The following is a 26,857-nucleotide window of genomic DNA, read 5'->3' on the forward strand; positions in this document are numbered from 1 at the left end:
GGTTAAGTGACTTTCCCAAGGTCACTTAATGTAGAAGGAAGGTGAAACCCAAACCAGGCAGTCCGACCTCAGAGCCTGCACGCTTAGTTACCGAACTATAATAACGCTTGAGATAATTTGAGGCTACCGACATAAAAAGGAACTGTTTTTAAGGCAGAATTTTGATGCTTTTGCATCTCCCTAATGCTGGGCAAAACCTCTTGTGTGTTCTTTGATAAGACCTGCTTTCGGAGTTCTGAGAGCTCTGTGTGGTACAAACAAAGCCTTCAAAAAACTGGGAAAATAATAAAAACAATTCAACAACACAATTATAGCACTGCAGCCTCACCCCCTTTTTGTCCCTCCCCCCAAATCACCATAAAAATCAAGTTTATTAAGTTGCTTGTTTACCATCCAGTGTCTGTAGGCTCGCTCTTGCATTAACTCCAGGTTGATTGAATTAACTGCAGGTTGGAGGAACTCTGGCTTTTAAAATGAACACGCTTACCTACTTTTTCGTGATCCTTTGCGTGGAATGAAGGCGGCGGAAGGACTTAAGGCCCGTGGGCTGGGCTGAGATGCGGCGGCTGGGTTTGAGGGTGGGCGCTCTCTGCTGCTGGCCCAATCACGGTGCGCCGCTCCGCCAGACCGGCGGCCGATTGGTGGTTGCCATAGCTCCGGGTGTTCGCTTGACAAGATGGCGGAGAGTTAGACGGGGCCGTGTCTTGGCGTCCCCGCGCTTCCAGGCTTCTAAGCCGGGCGCCGTCCTGCCGTGCAGGCCCAGCGAGACTCCAGGCATGCGTTTTCCGCCGCCGGTCCCTCTGCTCTTGAGGCTCCTTCTTCTGCAGAGCGTCTTGAGGCCTCTGTGGGGGGACCTGGGTGCGTAAGGCGGGGCAAGGGCCTGCTGGACCGGGGCTGAGGGAGGGGACGAGGCTTTTGAGGCCAAATTTGGGACTCCTCCGGGAGCTGCGGAAGACCCCGCCAAAGGAAGCCACCACCCAGCGGAGTCAGGGGCTCTGCAACTATTAACTCCATTTTGTCCCTTTCTTCCCGCTAGTTTTCATGCCTCCTGTCATCCGCATGTCCGGCCCTGCAGTCAGCGCGTCCCTGGTTGGAGGCACCGAGGATGTGACCGTGTCCCTGACCCAGCTGCGGGACGAGATGGGTAAAGAGCCCGGCCCTTCCTGTGGGGAGGGAGGAGGTTGGGTCAGGTCCAGGCCGCCCAAGAAGTTTGGCCAGGTGGCATCCCCTGGGTCTCTTGCCGCTGTCCACTTCAAAGTCGGGATGGGCGGCCGCTGTGGAGCAGAGGACCGAAGGACAGGTTCAGTAAAAGAAAGCTTGAAATCTCACTAGTTAGCCTTCGTTGAGCTATCCGCTGTACTTAAATGCATCACCTCATTTTCCTAAATACCTTTTAATCTGTTTAACAAATGAAGACACTGAAGTTCAGAGAGGTGGTCACTTGTCCAAAGTCACACAGCTTGTAAAGGGTCCAATCCTAGGCTTGGAAAGGGATTCCTGACTCAAGAGCGCACCCTGTTAGTGGCTGGGCAATAGTGCCTTGCATTCTGATCTCTCCCGTAGGTTTCTTGCCAGTTCCCACCTGTGGAGTGCTGAGCAATGAGACCGGAGACTGGAGTTTGACTGTCAGCCCCACTGTGGTAAGACCAGAGGTGAAAACCTTTTGGGTAGCATTTGCGGAGGCCCACATCTAGTGTTCCTGCAGTGTTGTTCTCTCTCTCTCTTCTTTTTTTATTCTTTTTTTTTTTTTTTGGCTGCAACGAGCAGCTTGCGGGATCTTAGTTCCCCTACCAGGGATTGATTGAACCCGGGACCATGGCAGTGAAAGCCTAACCACTGGAGCGCCAGGGAACTCCCCCTGCAGTGTTCTCTCTCTCTCTCTCTCTTTTTTTTAAGAACACACATTTATTTATTTATCTATCTATCTATCTGTCTGTCTGTCTGTCTTTGGCTGTCTTGGGTCTTCGTTGCTGTGTGCTGGGTTTCTCTAGCTGCGGCGAGCTGGGGCTACTCTTCGTTGTGGTGCGCGGGCTTCAGTAGTTGTGGCACGCGGGCTCAGTAGTTGTGGCTCACGGGCTCTAGAGCGCAGGCTCAGTAGTTGTGGCACACGGGCTTAGTTTCTGCGTGGCATGTGGGATCTTCCCAGCCCAGGGATCGAACCCATGTCCCCTGCATTGGCAGGTGGATTCTTAACCCCTGCGCCACCAGGGAAGCCCTGCAGTGTTCTCTTGATCGAACAAGATAGAGCTTTCTTGGGACTTCCCTGGCGGTCCAGTGGTTAAGACTCCCGTGCTTCCACTATAGGGGGCACGGGTTAGATCCCTTGTCCAGGAACTAAGATCCCACATCCCACACATCGCAAACAAGCAAACAGAAAGCTTTCTGAGTGCTTGGATCCACCATGAAACTGTGGACTATCAGATCTCATAGACGTCCATCCAACCCAGAGGTTCTTAGGGGTCCTTGGATGAGTTTCAAGATGCCTGTGAACCCTCTGAAACTGTGTGTAAAATTATGCGTGTGTGCATTTTTTCTGGTGAGAGCGTTACCAGCTTCTGTCAGATTATCAAATGGATTTGTGACTCAAAAGAGCTTCATAAACCACTGATCTCACCCAACTCTTGAGCTTATGTGTAAGGACACTCAAGCCTGGAGAAATGAAATATTTTCCATTTAATGAATGTTTTATTGAGTGCCCGGTATGTGCATAGCATCAACTCCGGAGATAAAGGATGAGAAAGACAAACTTTGCTTGCACCCCAGGAACCGGGACCTGTTTTCGTGGACTTTTTTGTGTGTATTTAATCTTCTGCTGGTAGGATGATAAAGGTGCCAGACAAACTGAGTTACCTTATCAGACCTGTGTTCAGCTTTCTCTAAGCAGCCACAACTTGCTTGCTTTTATGCTCAGTTGAGTATTAGGAATCAGGGCTTGCATATTGCTGTAGGTTTACAGGGTAGAATTGAGCAGAGTGATGTCTTTCTTATGTACAGTTCTTTTGTAAAATGAACGGAGGCTGATTGCGCTTTCCATTATGTGTTCTTATAGATGCCATTTTGAGTCACTATAAAAAGTACAGCAATATTTTCCTTTCAGAATTCTTTGGAAGTGACTGTGAGGTTGAAGAGGGGTCTGCCATCATGTTTGTCTAATGAGACAGATCCGTTCCCGGAGGCCCCGTGTATTGTCCAAACTCTTCTGGTTTCAGCCTCTCGTCATTCATCCTGTTTAGCACATCTACTCGTTCAAGTGGAAATTTATGCCAACTCCTCTGTGGCCCAAAATGCATCAGGCAAGTAAAGTCTCTGACTGTCAAAACGTTTACTGCAAACATAGTTTTTTTCTGGCCGTGCCACGCAGCATGTGGGATCTTAGTTTCCCAATCAGGGATGGAACCCGTGCCCCCTGCAGTGGAAGCTCAGAGTCCCAACCACTGGACCACCAGGGAAGTCCCTGCAAACATTGTTTGATTGTGTGTGCCATGCAATTTGTGTGCTTCAATCATGAGTGTGTCTTGCTTTCCTAAACTTATTTTCATTTTGTTTAATTTTCTTATTTTAAAAGTTTCCACTTTGTATTATTTTAGTTAAGATTTATTGTATCTTGGGAATTCCCTGGTGGTCCAGTGGTTAGGGCTCAGCACTTTCACTGCCACAGGCCCGGGTTCAATCCCTGGTCAGGGAACTAAGATCCCACAAGCCGAGGCGCAGCCAAAGAGAAATAAAGAAATAAAAAAGATGTATTGTATTTTGATCTATCGTTTGTATCTTTGTAAGCCATTTTAAATCCTTCTTGGGAGAAAGTAAAGTTTTTTTTCCTTGTATTGATTCCTGTGACTCCATCTCAAAACAAAACAGAAGGAAGGGAGAGACTGATGAATGAGTTTATAGAAAAACAGCAGATTTTCAGTGAATGCTTTTGACAGCCAGCTGCCTTTCCCAGAGGCAGCTTGCTTAATTATGCTCATAGGAGCACATTTTCCTCTCTTTAAGAACAAACACAATAATAATGTACAATTTGCTGTTCTATACCTTTAAAAAGTAGTATAAGTTAGAAAATTTTTCATAGGAATGCAAGTAAGTTCTCCTCATTCTTTTTCTATTCTTTTTAATATAATTCTTATATTCTTTTTAATCGCTGCATAGCATTCCCTTGTGTGGATACACCATTGTTTATTTGGTGAATAACCATTGTTTATTTAATTAAAAGTTTTCCAGCTTTGGATACTGTAACTAGTGCTACAGCAAATATCATTGTGCACATACATCTCTGGACATGAGAAAATGATTTTGTGTTGCTCTCCCTTTCACATCACGGCAGTGTCCTAAGGACAAAAGATGTGCTGATGCTGAAGGGTCCACTTCGATAGGTGCCACCACCATGTCCCCTGTTGCCTGTGACAAATGCTAGCACCTCTTACCTTTATGGTCACCCGGGATGAAGGGAGAAGTGTTCCTCTTTAGTAGCAAAGGTCTGCCACTTTGAGACTCCCACAGTGCCATTTCGCACATCACATCCTGTAACTGTGGTCCTCCTTGTGGTTTTGGAAGTTTAGAAGGATTAGATAAGTTACGGTAATGACATTCAGTGGGCTACTCTGCCCTCAGTGTATTTGCTTGGAAAGATCTCCAAGCTATATTGCTAAGTGCAAAAAGCAGGTGCAGATGGGTGCATATAGCATGGAATAAGAATATGTATATTTATATTTGCATAAAGAAATTGTGGAGGGGGACTTCCCTGGCAGTCCAGTGGTTAGGACTCTGTGCTTCCACTGCAGGGGGCTCACCCATCCTTGATTGGGGAACTAAGATCCCACAAGCTGTGTGGTGCAACCAAAAAAACACAAAAACCAAAAAAACCCAAAACTGACAGGAGGGCTTAATGGTAGCTATGTCACTCAAGGCAGTGACTTTTTTTCTTTTAAAAAATATGCTTGACTATATTTAGGTAATATTTCGGAATGTCTTTGTACAAATAGCCAAACTTAGGAAAATTAGAGTATCTGTATATTGGTAATTATGAGATGTCCACTCTGACCCACGAAGGTATGAAAAATTTTGTACCCAGTCAGACAAGAGTTCAGAACAAGAAAAAGAGTGGAAGGACAGCCAGGAGGTAAGTTGTATGCCTGGTAAAAAGGAAAGTAGCAAACAACGTGGGAGACATATAGATAGATATACAAACATCTATCTATATATCACATAGCAAAACCCTATTCTAAAATGCCTTGCTTATGTCACATGGGTTTGATTAAACTGAGGGTCAGACCCTTACCCTTGTGACACGGTATGTTACTCGGACCTTCTTATTCCTTATAGCATAGAATGTATAATAGTTGTTCTTTAGATGCTTCAGCTGTTGTGTCTTTGAAGTTGACTGTTACATAGAGTTTTAACAAATAATCGCTACATAGTTTTCCAACTATTAGTCTCTGGATTCCCAGTTAGGAGGCTGAAATGTAATATAATGTATTCCTTTTCCAATCAATGTAAAGATTACTGATTTCCCCCACACGTGAACTAGAATCAGGATGTGAAAATTTGGATTCACAGTGTGGTGGGACTTGAGGTTGAGCGTGTAGCATAAATAAATGTGATCTTGTGGTCAGATGGCTTCCTGATAAGCTGTCTGAAATGTCATCATGGCTTCAGTTTTATCTGCTGAAAGGGGTAATGAATTTGAAGGAGTAAATGCTTAAAATCAGTCTGTGTTATGAAAGGGATCGTTCAGTGTACTGAAAAATAAAAGCAGTGCATTACATTTCTCTTAACTCGTACATTTTAGTCACTTGGTTATTTTCAAGTTCAACTGTGACTTCTTTTTAATTCGTATAACTAGCGTATTTTCTTCTCTTTGGGTTTTTGTTGGAGGAGTAGATACAAGCCTCGGTTATGCTCTATGCATAGTTCATTTTAGGGATTCTTTAATGTGGAATATTGGTAATGGTGGTTGGTAAAACAACGATCCAGCTTTCTTTGAATGTCAAAACTGTGGCAGTGTTTTGTCAGTGTTTCACTGCTGAACTTCTCTGTTGTTTGTACTTTTCAGAGAACGTGACTGTTATTCCTAACCAGGTGTATCAGCCCCTCGGTCCTTGCCCTTGTAATTTAACAGCCGGGGCCTGTGACGTTCGCTGCTGCTGTGACCAGGTATGGTCTTTCTGATTATTGGGCACGAAAGCTATGGTACCAGCTGGCATGTGAAGAGCACCAACAGTTCCCCATCAACAGCTTTTTAAAACCTTTTTAAAATACAAAATGAATGGGGACTTCCCTGGCGGTCCAGTGGTTAAGACTTTGCCTTCCAATTGCAGTGGGTACGGGTTCGATTCCTGTTTGGGGAGCTAAGATCCCACATGCCTTTTGGCCAGGAAACCAAAATATAAAAACAAAAGCAATATTGTACCAAATTCAATAAAGACTTTAAAAATGGTCCACATCAAAAAAAACAAAAAAAACCTGAGATAGTATTTTGTGTTGCACATTGTTTTCAAATTGAGTATTTTCTTTTTTTTCTTTTTTTTTGGCTGCATCGGGTTTTTAGTTGGGGCACACGGGCTCTCTCGTTGAGGCGCATGGGCTCAGTAGTTGTGGTGCATGGGCTTAGTTGCCTCACGGCATGTGGGATCTTAGTTCCTCGACCATGGATCGAACCCACGTCCCTTGCGTTGCAGGATGGATTCTTTACCACTGGACCACCAGGGAAGTCCTGAAATTGAGTATTTCCTTATCCAGCCTGTTCAGCCTAGTTTATGGATGAAAAAAATGTATCTCTTTGGATAAAGTCCTGATTGCGATGATACTGGGAGGATGGTTTTAATGTCTTATTTAGAAGCCTTTAAGAAAATATAAAAAGGAATGAAAATATATTTTTTCAATGATTTTTAGTAAATTTATAGGGTTGTACAACTGTCATGACAATCTAATTTTAGAACATTTCCATCTCCCTCAAAAAAGAAACCTCATGTCCATTTGCAATCACTCCCATTCCTGTCCCTCATCCCCAGGCCACTTTTTTTTTTTTTTTCAGTTTTCACTAGAAATTAGGTTTGTTTAGTTACTTATTGTGGTATAGTTGATTTACAATATTATGTAAGTTTCAGGTGTACAACATAATGATTCACAACTTTTTTAAAAAATTAATTTATTTTTGGCTGAGTTGGGTCTTCATTGCTGCTTGCGGGCTTTTCTCTAGTTGCGGTGAGCGGGGGCTACTCTTCATTGCGGTGTGCGGGCTTCTCATTGCAGTGGCTTCTCTTGTTGTGGAGCACGGGCTCTAGGCATGCGGGCTTCAGTAGTTGTGGTACGCGGGCTTCAGTAGTTGCGGCTCGCGGGCTCTAGAGCACAGGCTCAGTAGTTGTGGCGCACGTGCTTAGTTGCTCTGCGGCATGTGGGATCTTCCCGGGCCAGGGCTCGAACCTGTGTCCCCTGCGTTGGCAGGCGGATTCTTAACCACTGCGCCACCAGAGAAGCCCTGATTCACAATATTTAAAGGTTATACTCCATTTATAGTTGTTATAAAATATTGGCTATATTCCCTGTGCTGTATAATACATCCTTGTAGCTTATTTATTTTATGCATAGTAGTTTGTGCCTCTTCATCCTCTACCCCTGTCTTGCCCCTCCCCACTTCCCTCTCCCCACTGGTAGCCACTAGTTAGTTCTCTGCATCTGTGAGTCTGCTTCTTTTTTGTTATATTCACTAGTTTGTTTTCCCAGGCCCCTATTAATCTACTTTCTGTCTCTGTGGGTTTGCCTCTTCTGGACATTGCATATAAATGGAATCCTACAGTCTGTCTGTCTGGAGGACTTGTGTCTGGCTTCTTTCACTTAGCCTCATGCTTTCAAGGGTCACCCGTGTTGCGGCATGCGTCAGTGCTTCATTCCTTTTTATGGCTGAGTCATATTCCATTGAATGGATGTATCACATAGGGCTGAACCCATTTATCAGGTGGTGGACATTGGATTGTTTTCACTTTTTGGCTGTTATGAATAATACTTCTCTGAGTATCTGTATACAAGTTTTTGTTTGGATGTGTGTTCCCATTTCTCTCGGTTATGTTACCTAGGAGTGGAATTGCTTTGTCATATGGTAACTGCATGTTTAACCTTTTGAGGAACTGATTTTCAAAGCGGCTACATCATTTCACATTCCCATCAGCAGTGTATAAGTATTGCAATTTTCCATATTGTCACCAACAGCTGTTAGAATAATCTTGATTATAGCCATCCTCGAGTGTGTGAAGTGGTATTTCATTGTGATTTTGGTTTGTATTTCCCTAGTGGCAAATGGTGTTGAACATCTTTTCATGGCTGTTTGTATACCTTCTCTGAAGAAATGTCTGTTGAGACCCTTTGCCCACTTTTCAATTGGATTGTCTTTTTGTTGTTAAATTATAAGAGTTCACTATACATTCTGGCTACTAGTCCCTTATCCGATATATGATTTGCAAAAATCTTCTCCTCTTGTGTAGGTTGTCCACTTTCTTGTTGGTGTCCTTTGAAGCCCAAAAGTTTTTTAATTTGATGAAGTCCAGTTTATCATTTTTTTCTTCCAGTTTTATTTAGATAGAATTGACCTCCAGCACTGTACAAGTTTAAGGTGTACAGCATAATGATTTGACTTATATACATCATGAAGTGATTATCATAATAAGTTTGATGAACATCCATCATCTCCTATAGATACAAAATTAAAGAAATAGAAAAAAGATTTTCCTTGTGATGAGAACTCTTAGGATTTGCTGTCTTAACAACGTTCATATGTAACCTACAGCATGTTAACTATATTTCTCACGTTGTAGTTACATCCTTAATACTTACTTATCTTATAACTGGAAGTTTGTGCCTTTTGACCACCTTCATCCGGTTCCTTCTCTCTCCACCCCACTTTTTTTTGTTGTTGTTGTTGCTTGTGCTTTTGGTGTCATATCTAAGAAACCATTGGCCAATCCCAGGTCAAATACATATTTTTAATCCTTATTTTAGATTGAAGGGGAATAAGAGATGCAAAAGAGGCACATGTACGAGGACCCCAGTCACTCCCACTTTTGGATGAGTGCAGTTATTTATGTCATGGTTGGTTTTACAAAACGGAAAAGGAAAGCTTAGGGTCTATATTGGAGCACTCATACTAGCAATTGTATTTATAATAACAACCATGTTTAATTTTAAAAATACAGCACATCATAAATCTGTTCAGGTATCAACAGAAATGTCAAATGTATTCTCTCCCTCTTTCTTTCAGAGTGCATCACTGTGCCCTATTTCTAATTTCCTTCATGTTTGTTATATATGGTGTATATGTATACTTATAGCACCAACCACTGGAATCGTTTAGGATTCTGGGTCAGTGACATCTTCAGACAGCTTCAGCTTACCTACCACTTTAGACATGATCAATTTTTAATTTGAATTGCCCTTGTTTAAAACAATCAGATCATTTACTTTTCTACCTTCAGTAAACAAGGGATTTAGAACGTATTTAACTTTTAGCTCTCTCAGTCCTTTGAGAAACAAGGAAGAATACAGATGAGTAAATGAAAGCATGAATAAAGTGACTTCTTGACATTAATTGGGTCGTGATATCACAATAGTGAGAGCTTCAAGGATTCTTATGGAATGTGGACTGTCTGCCGTAACTCTAAATGTCCTTAGGTTTCTCTGGGCTAGGGATTTGAATGGTGATGACAACTGAAAATTCTCCATTTGTTGTCTATTCCATATTATCTTTTCTTTTTCCCATCTTGTTTTTTTTTGTGTGTGGTCTATCTCAGGTCCCCAGTTAAGATGTGATTTCCTTGAAGGTTTGAAGTTCCTGACTTGGAGGCTTGTAGGGCGCTGACTAAAATTTTAGTATGATTTTATTTTCTGTAAAAAGCACAAGGCACCCTTAGCCTGGATGCAGGCTGTGTTTGTTTCTGCTTCCTTGGGGTGGTCCTGCTGGCCTCAAGCCGCGTGTTCATCACACTGGCCAGGAGATCCTGATGGCGGGCACAGGGGAAACTTTCCTCTTTTCACTTCTCCTTTACATCTTCTTTCCAGGAATGCTCATCAGATTTAACAGCGCTGTTCAGGGAGTCCTGTTTCCCTGGCGTTTTTGGAGGAGACGTTAATCCTCCCTTTGATCAGCTCTGCTCTGTTCAGACGGCACGTGGAGTCCCCGACTGGTTTCCGTTCCTGTGTGTGCAGCTCGCCAACTCGCCTTTCCTCGGGTACTTCTATCACGGTTCCGTGTAAGTGTCCAAGGGGCTGCCCAGGAGAGGGCCATGCGCCCAGGTGACCCTAGAATATGGGCCACATCCTTCTCGGGACCTCTCCAGAGGCTCCATGCTTCAATTCCTCCATTCTAGATTCAATTCTAGATTTCAGTTAGTAAGTTTATATTGTGTTAAGTATTTGAAAGAATTGGAAAAGAAATTGAGTCACTGAATCAATTGAATCACCGAAAAGAAATTGATTGATACCACAGATAGTCAATAGTGATTCTCTGGGTTGGGGGAAAGAGTGGTGGGCTCATGGGGGACTGTAACTTTCTGTCTTTTACATTTCTGTCTTGTTGAAATTTTACAACAACTTTATTATTATTATTGAAGTAAAATTCATGGAACATAAAATTAACCATTAACTACTTTAAAGTGTACAATTCAGTGGCATTTAGTACAAATATTATTTTTATAATTAAAAAGACAGAGAAAAAATTTAAAAGAATTGTTTTTAGCACATTAGTGATGGTTTCTTTCATTGATTTGCAGTTCCTCTGGACAACATGCTCCCTTTGACATGTATTTGCATACTGATCTAAAAGACTTGTCAGACTTTGGTTACAAACAAGGAGATCCAGTTATGACTGTAGATAAGGCATATTTTACTATTCCGCAGGTAATCATTTCAATTTTAATATGCTAGAGGCTTTTCTCATTTTCCCCTTCCTCTTGTTAATTTAACTCATATTACTCTAAAAAAAAAAACCGCTTCCTAAGTTACTTATTTTTCTCCTATGGATTTTTCAGGCACTCAAATATTTAAGGCCTCTGGATTTTATTTTTCCTTTTAATAGTCACTCTTTTTAAAAAAAATTTTAATTAATTTATTTTTGGCTGTGTTGGGTCTTCGTTGCTGCGTGCGGGCTTTCTCTAGTTACGGCGAGTGGGGGCTACTCTTCGTTGCGGTGCGCGGGCTTCTCATTGTGGTGGCTTCTCTTGTTGCGGAGCACGGGCTCTAGGCACGCGGGCTTCAGTAGTAGTGGCTCGTGGGCTCTAGAGTGCAGGCTCAGTAGTTGTGGTGCAGGGGCTTAGTTGCTCCGCGGCATGGGGGATCTTCCTGGACCAGGGCTCGAACCTGTGTCCCCTGCACTGGCAGGCGGATTCTTAACCACTGCGCCCCCAGTAGTCACTCTTAAATTAATCTGTCTTTGCTAAATCTCAGATCTTGAACTTGTGTCCCCTGCATTGGCTGGCGGATTCCTAACCACTGCACCACCAGGAAGTCCCCATTTTTATTTATTTATTTTTTTGGCCTTGCTGCTCGGCTTGTGGGATCTTAGTTCCTCGACTAGGGATTGAACCCAGGCCCTCAACAGTGGCACAGAGTCCTAAACCACTGGACCGTAAGGGAATTCCCAGAATCCATTTTTATGGTTTTAACAAAAATCTGGTTGTAATGAGGGAGAGAACATGAAACTGAGTATGATCATGTTTCTGCACAGTAAATGATGCACAGCAGGGAATTTTCTTTAGCGACTGTCCTTACTGTGACCCCTCAGCCAGTGGCTTCCAGAGTGAGTAGCAAGTCAGCTGGACATTTTACTGAAGTTGATCAGTCAGTCAATGTCCTAGCCTTTGCTGAAGCTAACCCAGCAGTAGGAGCAGGCTGCAAAAAGAGTACTTTTACAAAACACTGATCTCTTTTTTATGATTAGAAGGGAGGTCGTAAATCTCTCGGGATTTCCCCTGGCCCTCAGGTATCCCTGGCTGGGCAGTGCATGCAGAATGCCCCGGTGGCCTTCCTTCAGAATTTCGATGTTCAGTGCGTTACTAGCCTGGAGGTGTACCCAGAACGAGACAGAATCACCAACGTGAAGGTAAAGAATGGTACTATGGGAGGTAAGTGACGTTCGTTCAGAATAAGAGCATGGACCTGAGTGTTGAGATAAATTCTGATCTCACTTCTACTGGATCAACTTAGAATAAGATTTCACCTGCCAACTGAGGAAGGTGTTTTCTTTGGAAAAAGTTCAGTTCCATAAGACAGCATATTGCATATCTGTTCTTTTTTTAAAAAATCGAGGTAAAATTCTCATAACACAGAATTAACCATTTTAATGTGTACAGTTCAGTGGCGTTTAGTACACGCACAGTGTTGTGCAGCCATCACCTCTGCCTGGTTCCAAAACATTCTCATCACCCCAGATGGAGACCCTGCAGCCATTTAACAGTTCTCCCGCTTCTCCCTCCACACTGAGCCCTGGCAGCCACTCTGTGGATTTGCCTGTTCTGGATGCTTCATATAAATGGACTCATACAATACGTGGCCTTTTGTGACTGGCTTCTTTCACTCAGCATCATGGTTTTGAGATTCATCTGCACTGTAGCATGGATCAAAGCCTCATTCCTTTTTTTAAAAAAAATTTTATTTATTTTTTTATACAGCAGGTTCTTATTAGTCATCAGTTTTATACACATCAGTGTGTACATGTCAATCCCAATCACCCACTTCAGCACTCCACCATCCCCACCGCCCCTGCAGCTTTCCCCCACTTGGTGTCCATACGTTTGTTCTCTACATCTGCGTCTCAACTTCTGCCCTGCAGACCGGTTCATCTGTACCATTTTTCTAAACACCTCATTCCCTTATGTGGCCAAATGATATTACATCATATGGATATACTACACTTTGTTACCATTTATTAGTTGATGGACATTTGGGTTGTTTCCAGCTATTGGTTATTGTGAATAATGCTGCTGTGAACACTTGTGTTCAAGTGTCTGTGCGGACATACATTCTCACTTGCCTTGGGTAGATACCTAGCTGCGGAATTGCTGAGTCACAGGGTAATTTAACTTTCTGAGGAGCTGCCAAGCTGGTTTCTACAGTGACTGTACTATTTTACGTTCCAGACCAGCAGCGTGCTGCATATTGGTTCTTATGCAAGAGTGACTCTCCAGATTATTTTCACTGACTTTTGAGATTCTCCTTCGCAGTTCGAATTAGATGCCAAGAATGGTGGGATTCCCATTTGATGGCGTTTGGGGAGTTGGGGGGAGCTGAGTAGTTGGCATACTGGGCGGGCACAGTTACTGTATTTGCTTGGCAAGCTTTCATTTTCATAGATAAATGTGATCATGTTAGGTCATGTACTCCTGTGGAAGTTCATTTATGTATCTTTTCAGGCGTAGTTACACCAAAAGTAATCTATGAGGAAGCAACTGACCTAGACAGATTCATCACCAATACAGGTATTTTAATGTTACACTTTTATATCATTTCTATGGGAATACATGTCATTTCTTGCAAGTAATATGTAGTCCCAGGGTAAAATACACTTTTAGTGAGAATTTCAGGAGGTTCACAGCCATTAGAAAGATATCCCACTACCATTTTGCTCGTTCCTTGTTCCGTCTTGCCTTTTTGGAGTAACATCTGTGACCTGAGCCAGACCCTTCACAGTCCTGGATGACGTGGGTTCCACAGTCCCTCCTCATTCTCAGGGCCTGTGGGCCTTTTCTTAGATGTCTTTCAGAGAGTTAAAGAGTACTTTAGGGACTTCCCTGGTGGTGCAGTGGTTGAGAATCTGCCTGCCAATGCAGCGGACATGGGTTCGATCCCTGGTCCGGGAAGATCCCACATGCCGCGGAGCAACTAAGCTCGTGTGCCACAACTACTGAGCCTGTGCTCTAGAGCCCGTGAGCCACAACTGCTGAGCCTGCATGCCGCAACTACTGAAGCCCATGCGCCTAGAGCCCGTGCTCCACAATGAGAAAAGCCACTGCAATGAGAAGCCCGCGCACTGCAACGAAGAGTAGCTCCCGCTCACCGCAACTAGAGAAAGCCCGCACGCAGCAACGAAGACCCAACACAGCCAAAAATAAATAAATTAATTAATTAAATAAATTAAAAAAAATAAAAAAAAGAGTTCTTTAGGACCTAGCATTTTCACTTCTCGCTTGCTCTTCTTTTTCTGATCATTAAACTGCATTTGTGAGGCAGCCAAATAAGGTATGTAGAGTTTGGCCGATATTTCCAGGACTTTTGTTTTTAATGAAGGATACTACTAGTGGTTCTTTTCAACGTGCTGTAATTCTAGAATTTATTCTTTACTTCATCGGATATTAGTACAATATATTAGTGAACTAGACAGCAGGCCCCTGCTCTTAAAAAGCTGACATTCTGTAATCTTTCATTTAACAAACATTCTTCCAAGCATGTGCTCTGCATCAAACTATGAGCCGGGGACCAGGGATGCTGAAATGAAAAGGACAGAGCTCACTCAGGATATGAGGATGGTGTAGAGAAGGTGGCTAACGCTGACTTGGGCAGAGGAATGGGGAAGGCTTCTGGAGGAAGTCATGACCCTACTGTGTAAGGGAACTGGGTAGGCAGGGCAGGGGTAGGGTGTGGGGGGAAGGCCACCCAGGCAGAGAAAACCACCAACTTGAGCCCAAAGAAGGTCTTTAATTTTTTTTTTTTTAGGTCTTTAATTTATGAAAGTATTCTATTCTTGTTTTTTTTTTTTCTTTCTTTTTTTGCAGAAACACTTTTAAGTACCGGATCAGCCCCCAGGAATGTGAATGTGGAAGAACATTATATTTTCAGATGGAATAATAATACAATCAGTGAAATAAATGTCAAAATCATTAGGGCAAAAATTAATGCCCACCAGAAAGGTAACTTGGTGGAGGGCAGCGAGAATGCTTTCAGTTTAAAATATTTTCTTCATGATTTTCATAATTATAACAGATTAATTCAGACCTGTTTTTCTTATTTGTATTTATGATTTAATCAGAAAACAGTATTTTTTTTTTTTGCATGTCAAAATGCAATTATAAGGTAAAGAAAACACTATGGGGGATAATTTCTTTTCCTAGTGATGTGGTGACATATTTTTATTTTGTTTTATTTCTAGGGATCATGACACAGAGATTTACAGTGAAATTTTTAAGCTATAACAGTGGTAATGAAAAGGAATTGTCTGGAAATCCAGGTGAGATAGTATATGTCAGTCACTGATCTTACAAACATATTTTAGTTCAACACTCCTGTGCTATAACGATGATTATAAATAGCTCCAACTTCAGTTTGTGACTCTGACTGTTTTTTCTTTTGTGATACTGTATTCTTTTCCTGATAACAGCTTAATTTTTTACATAAAGTGTATATTGTAACAAGTTGTTGTAAACCTAAAACATCCTTTCTCTTTAGCTACTGGTCTTTTTTTTTTTTTTTAATTTATGTATAGTTACAATGTTGTGTTAGTTTCTGGTGCACAGCAAAGTGACCCAGTTACACACATTTATATATACTCCCCCTCATATTCTTTTCCATTATGGTCTGTCACAAGGCACGGAATATAGTTCCCTGTGCTACACAGTAGGTCCCTGTTCTTTATCTATTATATATATAATAGTTTGTATCTGCTAATCTCAAACTCCTAATTTATCCCTCCCTCCCCCTCTCTTTTTTTTTGGCTGTGCTGTGCGGCCTGTGGGATCTTAGTTGCCCCACCAGGGGTCAAACCCACACCCTCAGCAGTGAAAGCACGGAGTCCTAACCACTGGATCTCCAGGGAACTCTCATCTTTTGAAAAAGAAAATAAGGCATTTAAAGCGTTGGTAAGGGGCACTTCCCCGGTGGTCCAGTGGTTAGGACTCCACACTCACTGCCAGGGCCCAGATTTGATCCCTGGTTGGGGAACTAAGATCCTGCAAGCCGCACAGCATGGCCAAAAAATAAAAAATAAAGGGTTGGTAAAATTAATTTTTAAAGAAATAAGCTGCAGATGATGGGTTCCTAACCTGGAATCTGTGGAGAGACTTCCCAGGGACTGTGAACTCCCGGTCATGTTGCGCATTTTGTATTTATGTGCAAATATATCACCACCCGCTTTGTCATGTATTTGTTTATTTCTTTTGTTCACTGCTGCCTTCTCAGGGCCTAAACCAGTATGTGGACTGCACTGTTCAGTACTCTAGCCACTAGCCCCATGTAGCTGCTGGGCACCTGAAATGTGGCCAGTGTCATATGTGGAAATAATAATATTTTGTATATATTGGGTGGAATAAAATACATTATTCAAATTAATTTCACCTATTTCTTTTTTTTTTTAATTAATTATTTTTGGCTGCGTTGGGTCTTCAATGCTGTGCATGGGCTTTCTCTAGTTGTGGCAAGTGGGGGCTACTCTTTGTTGTGATGCGGGGGCTTCTCTTTGCGGTAGCTTCTCTTGTTGTGGAGCACAGGCTCTCGGCGCGTGGGCTTCAGTAGTTGCGGCACATGGACTCAGTAGTTGTGGCTCACGGGCTCTAGAGCGCAGGCTCAGTAGCTGTGGTGCACGGGCTTAGTTGCTCCGCAGCATGTGGGATCTTCCCGGACCAGGGCTTGAACCCGTGTCCCCTGCATTGGCAGGCAGATTTTTAACCACTGCACCACCAGGGAAGTCCCTAATTTCACCTATTTCTTTTTCTCTTTTTTAATGGGGATACTAGAAAAAAATTTAATTTCTAAAAAATTCTAAAGATACATATTATTCTAAAATCAAATATGAGGTTTGTATTATATTTCTATGGGACAACTGTGGCTTAGACCATAGTAGGTGTTCAGTAAATACTTGTTGGATAAACCTGTCACTATTTCTTAAAAAAATTTCTCCGTCCTTTTGCTATCCTTTTTTTACTTTTAAATAAGTTTTTATTTTGCATGATCTTCAATACTTACATATACTGATTTAATCATACATGACCCATTTTATATATATATATATATTTTTTCTTTTAAATAGGATTTTAATGTACTTATTAATGTGGAGCTTGGGGTTTATTGTTGGCTTTAAAACCGGGCTCCTGGAATTTAAGGGTTTTCATTTCATTGAGTTAATTTGACAAGATTTCTGAGACGCACCATCAGAATATGTGAAAAATGTTGACACTGTCATCAAAAACGAATAAATTAAGAGCCAGAACTGGTCAGGCAGCGAAACAACTTGAATAGATACAGCCACTGTCTCTAGCGCTTTCTGAGGCAGGACGGGGTTTTCAGAGGACTATGTGACATGGGCCCTGTCCTCAAGGAATTCACTCTCTCATTTGGAATGACAGCACCAAGTTACAGGAAACAACAGTGAACAATACAAGATAATTAATAAACGGGTGAGGGACTTAGGGACAGTTACTCCAGGATTCAGAGGAGTAGAATGTTGACCGCTCTCCCAGACTTTGCATCACTAAGGAGCAGTGTTGAGTGTCCAGCGCTTGACAGGTTCTGTTCTCGGTGCTGGAGGAAAAGCAGTGAGCGAGTCAGAGCCCTGCCTCTGGCGGGTTTCCTCGCTGGGCTGCAAAGAGGAGATTGCACCTTGAGAAGCAGATAATTGGAAAGGGTGCTGGGAACAGGAATAACCTGGCGGAAGCCAAGGAGGAAGACGTGAGTGTGATGTGTATGCGGGCAGGGTCGGACCTGTGGCCAGAGGGGAGGCCTCTGGTTCAGGAACGGTGGGGCGTAGTGCTGGAAACACAAACACCATGCATGAACCTCATTTGCATCCCAGTTTGTAAAAACAGCGCTAAAACACATTTTTGGAGGGAATCTAAGAGGAAATATGAGTATGAACTGGATATGATATGATTATAAGGGATTATTATTAATTTTCTTAGGAGAAATATTGGCATCATGGTGATATAGGGGAATGTTTTTTGTTTGTTTGTTTTTCTTTTTGGCTGCACCCCTTGGCCTGTGGGATCTTAGTTCTCCGACCAGGGATTGAACCTGAGACCACGGCAGTGAAGGTGTGGAGTCCTAACCACTCGACCGCCAGGGAATTCCCTGTAGGGGAATGTTCTTAATTTGGGGAGATGTGTGAGGGAGGTTTTAGGGGTGAGGTGTCATGATGTCTACAACTTATTTTCACATGGTCCTGCCCCTCCCCTCCAATGTATATGTGCTTTTATAATAGATAAGACATATATGGCTAAATATTAACAGTTGTTGATTTTAGGTGTTGGCTGTATTGAATGAGGCTCACTTTCAAGTTTTCTGTACTTGTGAACTTTTTCATATTAAAAAGGTGGAGGGACTTCCCTGGTGGTGCAGTGGTTAAGAATCCGCGTGCCAATGCAGGGGACATGGGTTTGATCCCTGGTCTGGGAAGATCCCACATGCCACAGAGCAGCTAAGCCTGTGCACCACAACTACTGAGCCCACGTGCCACAACTACTGAAGCCCGCGCGCTTAGAGCTCGTGCGCCGCAGCAAGAGAAGCCACCGCAATGAGAAGCCCGCGCACCACAACGAAGAGTAGCCCCCGCTCACCGCAACTAGAGAAAGCCCACGTGCAGCAGCGAAGACCCAACACAGCCAAAATAAATAAATATAAATAAGAAAAGAAAAGCACTTGATGACATTAAAATTAAACAAACAAAAAAAAAGGTGGAAACAATAAACTGGATTACTGGGAGATGGATGGGAATAGGATCTAAATCAGATCTTGGGGTTGAATTGGTTTACTGGCAAATCATTCCCTGAGAAGGTAACTTTGGTTTAAGTTTCCCTTACGAGCCCCTGTGATAAGTGTAATCACTCAGCAAGTATGCATGAACCGGCCTGCCCAGCAGCTAATTGTTCTCCAGGGTGAGAGGTCCAAGACCAACTCCTGCCTGCTTTTCACTTTTCAGATTTTTACTTTAAAAATGTGTTCCAAAAAATCACATGGACATCTTTGTTTCAGAATCTGATTCAGTGACACCTGAATCACTTTGCTGTACACCTGAAACTAACACATTATAATCAACGATACTTCAATAAAAAACAAAATAAAACCAAAAACAAATGAAGGTGATGTCCCTTTTCTCGAGGGTATTCTGAAAAAGCTTTGCCTGCATATTTCCTTTTACTGTGGATTCCTCCTTTCTGTTATTTGATGAGCTAGCGCCTGTTGCATTAAAATAACTTTAGAGGGAAAGATGCTCACTCTCCTGCATTGTGTTTGTCTAGGTTACCAACTTGGCAAGCCTGTTCGAGCTCTAAACACCAACAGGATGAATAATGTCACGACTTTACACCTTTGGCAATCCGGTAATCTGGTTTGGTAATATGATTAGCTCTCTGGTGAACTAGAATTGGAAATATTACCATATTTTGACTCCGATTAAGGAACCAATTACTTTAAAGCCGAGTCTGTTTATTTAGCTTGTGTGTGGGGGGGGTTTTCCATCCTTCTGCAGCTTTCTTTTCTTTCTTTCTTTCTTTTTTTTTTTTTTTTTGTAAAAAATGTTCACATTGTTTGCACTCGAAGTGCTGGTTTTTAGTAATAGAGATTTAAATATGAAAGTGGCTGGAGAGTCCATTGTCTTTGTAGTTATTGATTAGCCCAAGATGGTGCTAATCGGAGACATGAGAATAGTTTTATTCCAAACTATGGAAAATCTTTGCAACAGTGGTAATTGCCCACATCTGCCAGAAGGCATTAAATTTCAGGTTCAGAATAAACCCTTAATCCCTGTCCAGGTATTTTGATACAGAAAGAGCCTTTTGTTCAGCTTTCAAAGGATTAGAGTAACAATGACCTCAGTTCTCAGAAATTGGAAGCTTTATTTCTTTTCTTTTTTTAAATTAATTAATTTATTTTTGGTTGCATTGGGTCTTCGTGCTGCGTGTGGGGTTTTCTCTAGTTGCAGCAAGCAGGGGCTACTGTTCGTTGCGGTGCCCGGGCTTCTCATTGTGGTGGCTTCTCTTGTTGCGGAGCACGGGCTCTAGGCACACGGGCTTAAGTAGTTGTGGCCTGAGAACTCAGTAATTGTGGCTCGCGGGCTCTAGAGCGCAGGCTCGGTAGTTGTGGTGCATGGGATTAGTTGCTCTGTGGCATGTGAGGTATTCGCGGACCAGGGCTCGAACCCGTGTCCCCTGCATTGGCAGGCGGATTCTTAACCACTGTGCCACCAGGGAAGTCCCTGGAAACTTTATTTATGCATTTTGTTCTCTCTCTGTTTTGTAAGAAACACTTTAATGTAAATATTTTACTTCCTTTTATTTTGCAAAAATAGGATAATCTTTTTATTTTATAGCTGGAAGGGGTTTGTGTATATCAGCAACTTTCAAACCCATTTTATTTGGAGAAAATGCACTGTCTGGGTGCCTTTTAGAAGTTGGAATTAATGAAAACTGTACTCAGCTCAGGTGAGTGTCTCACTGATGAATTTATCTACATTTTGAGTGGTTTGCTTAAATTTAATTCACATGAATACTAACAACAACATGAATGTGAAAAATTTCAGTCTGAATAAAAACATATAAAAGTGATAGTAAATAATACAAACTTCCAATACAATTTAGAGTTGATTCAAACATCAGTATAAGTGAAAATAGACATTCTTGGGACTAAAGCTATTTCATCCATATTTATGCAGATTTCTCTGGGAAGTTTGTTCACATCATTGGAAACCCATGAAATAGAAGGAGGGCTGGAGCCAAGTATAGTCAGACAACATTTAAAGAATTCTTAAGCTGTGTAACATGATGTATAAAGTATTTTCCACTTAATTATCTGGGTGGCATTTAGAAAATTTATGGATATGCATATCCATATCCATTTAATCCATATCCATTTAATTTTTTAAAATTAAGGTAAAATTCATACAACATAATCATTTTAAAGTGAACAGTTCAGTGGCATTTAGTACATTCATAGGGTTGTGCAACCACCACCTCTATTTAGTTCCAGAACACTTCCGTCTCTGCAAAATGAAACCTGTACCTTTTAGTAGTCACTCCCGATTCCTCCCTCCCCTCAGCTCTGGCAACAGGCAATCTGCATTCTGTCTCTATGGATTTACCTACTCTGAATATTTCATGTAAATGGAATCATACACTATGTGACGTTTCATGTCTGGCTTCTCTCACTTAGCATCCTGTTTTTGAGGTTCATGCATGTTGTAGCATATGTCAATACGTCATTCTTTTTCATGGCTGAATTTTATTCCACTACATTTTGTTTATCCGTTCGTTAGTTGATGGATATTTGGGTTATTGCCACCTTTTGGCTGTCGTGAATAGTGCTTTGAACATTCATGTATCAGTTTTTGTTTGAATACCTGTTTTCAGTTCTTTTGGGCATATATGCAGGAATGGAATGGCTGGATCATATGGTAATTCCATGTTTAATTTTTTTTTTTTTTTTTTTTTTTTGCGGTACGCGGGCCTCTCACTGTTGTGGCCTCTCCCGTTGTGGAGCACAGGCTCCGGACGCGCAGGCTCAGCGGCCATGGCTCACGGGCCCAGCCGCTCCGCGGCATGTGGGATCTTCCCGGACCGGGGCACGAACCCGTGTCCCCTGCATCGGCAGGCGGACTCTCAACCACTGCGCCACCAGGGAAGCCCCATGTTTAATTTTTTTGAGGAACCGCCATATTGTTTTCTACAGTGGTTGTACCATTTTACAGTCTCACCAACAACGTAAAAGGGTTCCAATTTCTCCACATCCTCGCCAACACTTGTTTTTTTTTGGCCATGCCACTCGACATGTGGCATCTTAGTTCCCCGACCAGGGATCGAACCCGTGCCCCCTGCAGTGGAAGCATGGAGCCCTAACCACTGGACTGCCAGGGAAGGCCCCCCTCGCCAACACTTGTTATCTTCCATTTTTTGAATAATAGCCATCCTAGCAGGTGTGAAGTGGTATCTCCTATCCCAAGTGGTGCAGTTCTTTGGGGAGCAGGGAAAAGGTGGGGGGACATTGTGAAGGGAAGAAAAACTGGGTATACGTCACCCACGGCGGCTCCTGGTTGCAGGGTGCGGGGCAGTCAGAGCCTCTCCCTTGTGGTTTGTAAGATTTGTACCCTCCAGTGACGTTACTGGAACAGAGAGGTGCCAAGTTCCAATTCTTAACCCTCACCTAATTTTATAGCTCAAAATTCTAACTAAATATTTAGGTTCCTTTTACTATTGGGTCACTGTGTCCCATGAATTTATCCTGGTAACTTGATATGTGATCTACCCACCTCCCAAGTTTTGTGACGCTCAAAGGAACCTGTAAACCACATGATACCAACATAAGTTACTAACATTTTAAGGCCAAAGTGAAAGATTGTTTCTATATGTCCTCCCCTTGCTGTGTAAGTTCATCCCAGGAAGGCCTCCGAAAGAGGCAAGACTCCCAGCCAGATCCCCTGGCAGCTTTTTGTTTAGACATCCAGCAAGCACAGCCTGGACACTCTTTTTTTGTTATTTTTTAACATCTTTATTGGAGTATAATTGCTTTACAATGGTGTGCTAGTTCCTGCTGTATCACAAAGTGAATCAGCTATACACATACATTTATCCCCATATCTCCTCCCTCTTGCATCTCCCTCCCACCCTCCCTATCCCACCCCTCTAGGTGGTCTCACAAAGCACCGAGCTGATCTCCCTGTGCTAAGCGGCTGCTTCCCACTAGCTATCTGTTTTACATTTGGTTGTATATATAAGTCCATGCCACTCTCTCACTTCGCTGGACACTCTTTGTAAGGACTTCAGGACGAGACCTGCTGGCCATGCGCTGAGAAATGTCTTCCTCTCTTGTAGGGAGAATGCTGTTGAACTACTTGATTCGTTAATACAAGTGACTCATGTTGCAATGAGAGGCAACTCCAATTACAACAATCTTAGTGATGGCTGGCTTGAAATAATACGTAAGTGAAAGCTGCACACGTGTAAAATGTGTACCTTGGTTGCTATGATTACATAGCGTCAGGTGTAGTGTTACAGCCTGACCTGACAGGTTGTCTTTCTTTGCTGTGGCCCAACGGACATTTGTTTAGAGGTTAGCTTTCCGGGCAGGAGGCTTTTCATGTCTTTTACCTCTTATTCATGATGGCTTTTTTTTTTTTTTTAAAGAGGTACAAACAGGAAGTTCAAATTGCCCAGTTGTTTTACAAGCTAACTGTCTTTGGAAAAGGAAGTCTTAATGAAGTTTGAGGATTTTCAGTGCGTGTCAGTTTGCATTCCTTTTTTTTTTTTTTTTTTTTGTGGTCTGCGGGCCTCTCCCCTGCCCCATGGGGTGGCCACGGATCACGTAATATGTCTGTGTGCTTGAGGTGCCCCGGCCACTCTCTGACTCAGGCAGGGAGTCCTGCTGGCCACGATTTGCCAGCACAGTCTGCGCTGAAGTCACTAGGCGCAGAGTTAGGTCCTTATTTGGAAACAGAACCCAGAGGTCTGGGCTTGTCAACCCCTTGTGAACCTCTAGGCCAGCTAGGTGGGCCGTGGAGTGCCTGAGGGATGGCGGGAAGGGGTCAGTAAAGCATCTAAGAAGTAAAAAGCATGGGAAATTTCAAGACAGAGAACCGGAGTTGGTGAGGTGGGAAATCAGAGGTGATGGTGTTTTGTTGCCTTCAAGGTGGAAGCTGTTAGCTTCTATTTCGTATCTAAGATTAAAATCAATCCTGATCCTGGTTGATAGAAGAGAAATGATGTTGAACACATATATCAAGGAGGAGGAAACTGGAAACAGTGTTGCCAACCTTCCAAATCCCTGAAGGAACAAAGAAATCCCCTCCAGAGTCTCATAGGACTTGCCATCCACAACCTGTAACTGACCTTGCTGTTTTTTCCCCCATAAGGGCCAGTTTTCAAGATGAATGAAAATTAATCTCTTACTCAGTTTTATTCTCTTCCATTTGTACTACTGCTGGGGCAACACATCAGGCAATTGCTTTTGAACTATTTAATCCGTAGTAACTAAAGTTGTTAGTATGGACTTTAAATGTCTTATACAGCTTTTACTAGAATAGTGACTGCATGGGATAAGTCTCATGGCATTTTACTGCAAGTATATGGTATTTCTGTTAAAAATCTGGGTGGATTTCAATGAGGAGCTTGGGAACTGAATCATGATTTAGGGTTTTATTATGTGGGTCAGGGATTTTAAAGTCCCAGTGATTGACCTAGCATCCAAGGGAACATTTTGAACACGAGGGTAACACAGTTACAGAGAGACATGTAACTAGAGCCTGTTAGAGATTAAAGCCTCATTCGTTGTGACTCCTGTCTGATAATATTTCCCATTTTGGGAGTATCACAGCACTGTAGGAAAACTGTTATTAAATAATTCTTTCCAATATGCACAACTTACCATTCCTCCAGGTGCAGATGCCCCCGATGCAGGTGCAGACCCACCTGTCAGCAACGCGAGTGGCATCTGCCTGGGTGTTCCCGCTCAGCTGAATGTCCGCATCCTCTTCTCGGATGCTGGCGCCGTAGAAGGGATGACTCAGCAGGAGATACTTGGCATAGAAACAAGGTATGATCATATCGGGGATAAGTGGGGTTTAGAGACAGGAAAGTTGAGGGCGCTCCGAAGAATAGGGGAATGCTAATTTAGAATCTGACTGGTTTATTTACCAATTGCAATGATTAGCAAATGATTACATGTATAAATGGAATATGGGTAAACTGTGTTTGTAATGGAAACTCATTCTCACTCACAAGTATCTGTAAAGCTACGTATAAGGGAGTCTGCCAGGTATTTCAGGGAGTACAAAGATGAGTAAGAGGCTGCTTAGTGCTCGCCATATTTTGAAATTCATGAATACCATTGGCATACTGATCAGGGAGTAGTGCCCAGTGGTTAGAGATCTTAGTGGCAGATGGGTGGGTTCAAATCATGGCTATTCCAGTGTGAGCTGTGTGACCTTGGGCAGTTACTCCACCTCTTCTGAACTGCAGTTTCCTCATCTGTAAAATGGTGATGTACCTTTACATGTCAGACCTCTATCACCTTTAAGTGACAGGGTCCCAACTGACACTGACGTAAGCAAAAGTTGGGTTTATTGGTTCAAGTTATGAAAAGTCCATACACCGTGTGTTCATGGTTCATGGTTCCCATGTGGTCAAGGGTCTTTCCCCCTTTATCTCTGGGTTCCTCTTTTCTTTAGGTGGGCTTCATTGTCGGGGGGGTTTTCCTCAAGAGCTGGCAAAGATGAACACCAGCAAATCCAGGCTTATGTCAATTTAGCAAGTCCAGGGAATTCCCTAGAGATTCAGTGGTTAGGGGAAAAAAAAAAGCTCTTCCAGTTTAGCAAGTCCAATGGATGGACTTTCTCAAAAATGTTCTGGGAAGACTTTTATTGGTCCAGTTTCGGTCATGTGCTCCTTTCTGAACCAATTACTATGGCCAGGGGCATAGCTCTGATTGGCCAGGCGCAGGTTATGGGCACATCCCTAGGTTCAGGTGGGTCCCTTCTTGTCCACTCAACTGAGAGTGGGGAGGGGTAGTTCCGCCAGGGAAAACTGGGGTGCAATTACTAGAAGAAAGGCAAAGGCATGCTGGGTAGGCAGAAATAACATGGAAAGCCTTTAAAAATCATTAGCTGCTACTGTTATTATTACTATTATTATAATATTGTTTGAGACAAACAAGTGGTAAAACAAATGAATTTTAAAAGCACCAGTATGAAATGAGTTGAGGGGGGAGGAGAGATGAAACAGAATTGGCAAAATGCTGGCAGCTGTTGCAGCCTGTGATAGGGCCATGAGGGTTCATTATACAACTGTCTCTGCTTGTCTGCGCGTTTGAAAATTTATATAATAATACAAAGGGGAAAATATAGCACCAGCAGAATATGGGAAACTTCTTTAGGAGAATCTCAGCTCATATTGTTGTTGTCAGTTACTTGAAGTTCTTTTTCTTTTTTAAATCTTTATTGAATTTGTTACAGTATTGCTTCTGTTTTATGTTTTGGTTTTTTGGCTGCAAGGCAAGTGGGATCTTAGCTTCCCGACCAGGGATGGAACCCGCACCCCCTGTATTGGAAGGCAAAGTCTTAACCACTGGACCACCAGGGAAGTCCCCCGATGTTCTTAACAGACCGGAAACGAGCGGTGGATTTGTTGTCTGCTTAACCTTTCCCTCCCAGGTTCTCCTCGGTGAGCTGGCAGTTCCAGTGTGGGCTGACTTGTGAGGATGAGGTCAGCCTTTTCCCCATCAGTGCATCTGTCCAGTTTATTAAGATACCTGCACAGTTACCCCGTCCACTTACAAGGTAATACAGTTGCTGACCTAAGTGACATTAGTAAGAAGCAGAAAAATATATGTTCCAAAGTAAGAAGTTTATTTCTTTAATTAGGTTTTGATGCTTCTCATCAAAGGCATGTGCTTTGCTGTAGCTACTGTAACTTCCTAAAATGTTTTGTAGATTCCAGATCAATTTTACAGAGTACAACTGTAACAGAAATGAGGTTTGTTGGCCGCAACTTCTATATCCGCTGACCCAGTATTATCAAGGTAAGGTAAAGCACATTTCTGAAATGGTTATCATTATGTTGTGTCAATTAAAAAACTTGTAAAAAAGTGTAAATGTCACAGAAAACTTAAAACATATAGCAGAGCTTTAAAAAGAAAACATTTACTGATCATGTTGCCACTTAGAAAGGATCACTATTTATGCTTTGGCTTATTTCTACCTAAATAATTACCCAAAAAGTTAAGAAACAGGAACGTTGCTTAATTTGATTCATTGCCTTGCAGGGGAGCCTTATTCTCAGTGTGTTGCCAAGAGCTTACTGTTGGCATCCTTCATCACGTTAGCGGTGTTCCTCAGTAACCCCTGGACTGGAATATGCAAAGCGTAGAATTCAGCCGCCGTCTGACCTCTTACAGATCATCAGCTTTTACTTCA

The 26,857-nt window shown here is 42.5% G+C and overlaps 1 protein-coding gene across 1 annotated transcript; it reads left to right on the forward strand.

Annotated features, from left to right (window-relative positions):
- Positions 1–688: 688 nt before the first annotated feature.
- Positions 689–26,810, forward strand: TCTN2 (tectonic family member 2; the record flags this gene model as incomplete). The annotated part of the gene is made up of 18 exons (XM_082852784.1): positions 689–858; positions 1,037–1,144; positions 1,564–1,640; positions 3,098–3,293; positions 6,050–6,150; positions 10,045–10,235; positions 10,755–10,881; positions 11,963–12,104; positions 13,392–13,457; positions 14,751–14,885; positions 15,125–15,202; positions 19,200–19,280; positions 20,270–20,381; positions 22,764–22,870; positions 24,324–24,480; positions 26,096–26,221; positions 26,375–26,463; positions 26,707–26,810. The coding sequence occupies exons 1-18, from the start codon at positions 777–779 to the stop codon at positions 26,808–26,810; spliced, it is 2,079 nt and encodes a 692-aa protein (XP_082708910.1). The 5' UTR covers positions 689–776.
- Positions 26,811–26,857: the final 47 nt, after the last annotated feature.

This window comes from Leucopleurus acutus, assembly GCF_964270905.1.
Source record: "Leucopleurus acutus genome assembly, chromosome: 13".
NCBI classification, from domain to species: Eukaryota; Metazoa; Chordata; class Mammalia; order Artiodactyla; family Delphinidae; genus Leucopleurus; species Leucopleurus acutus.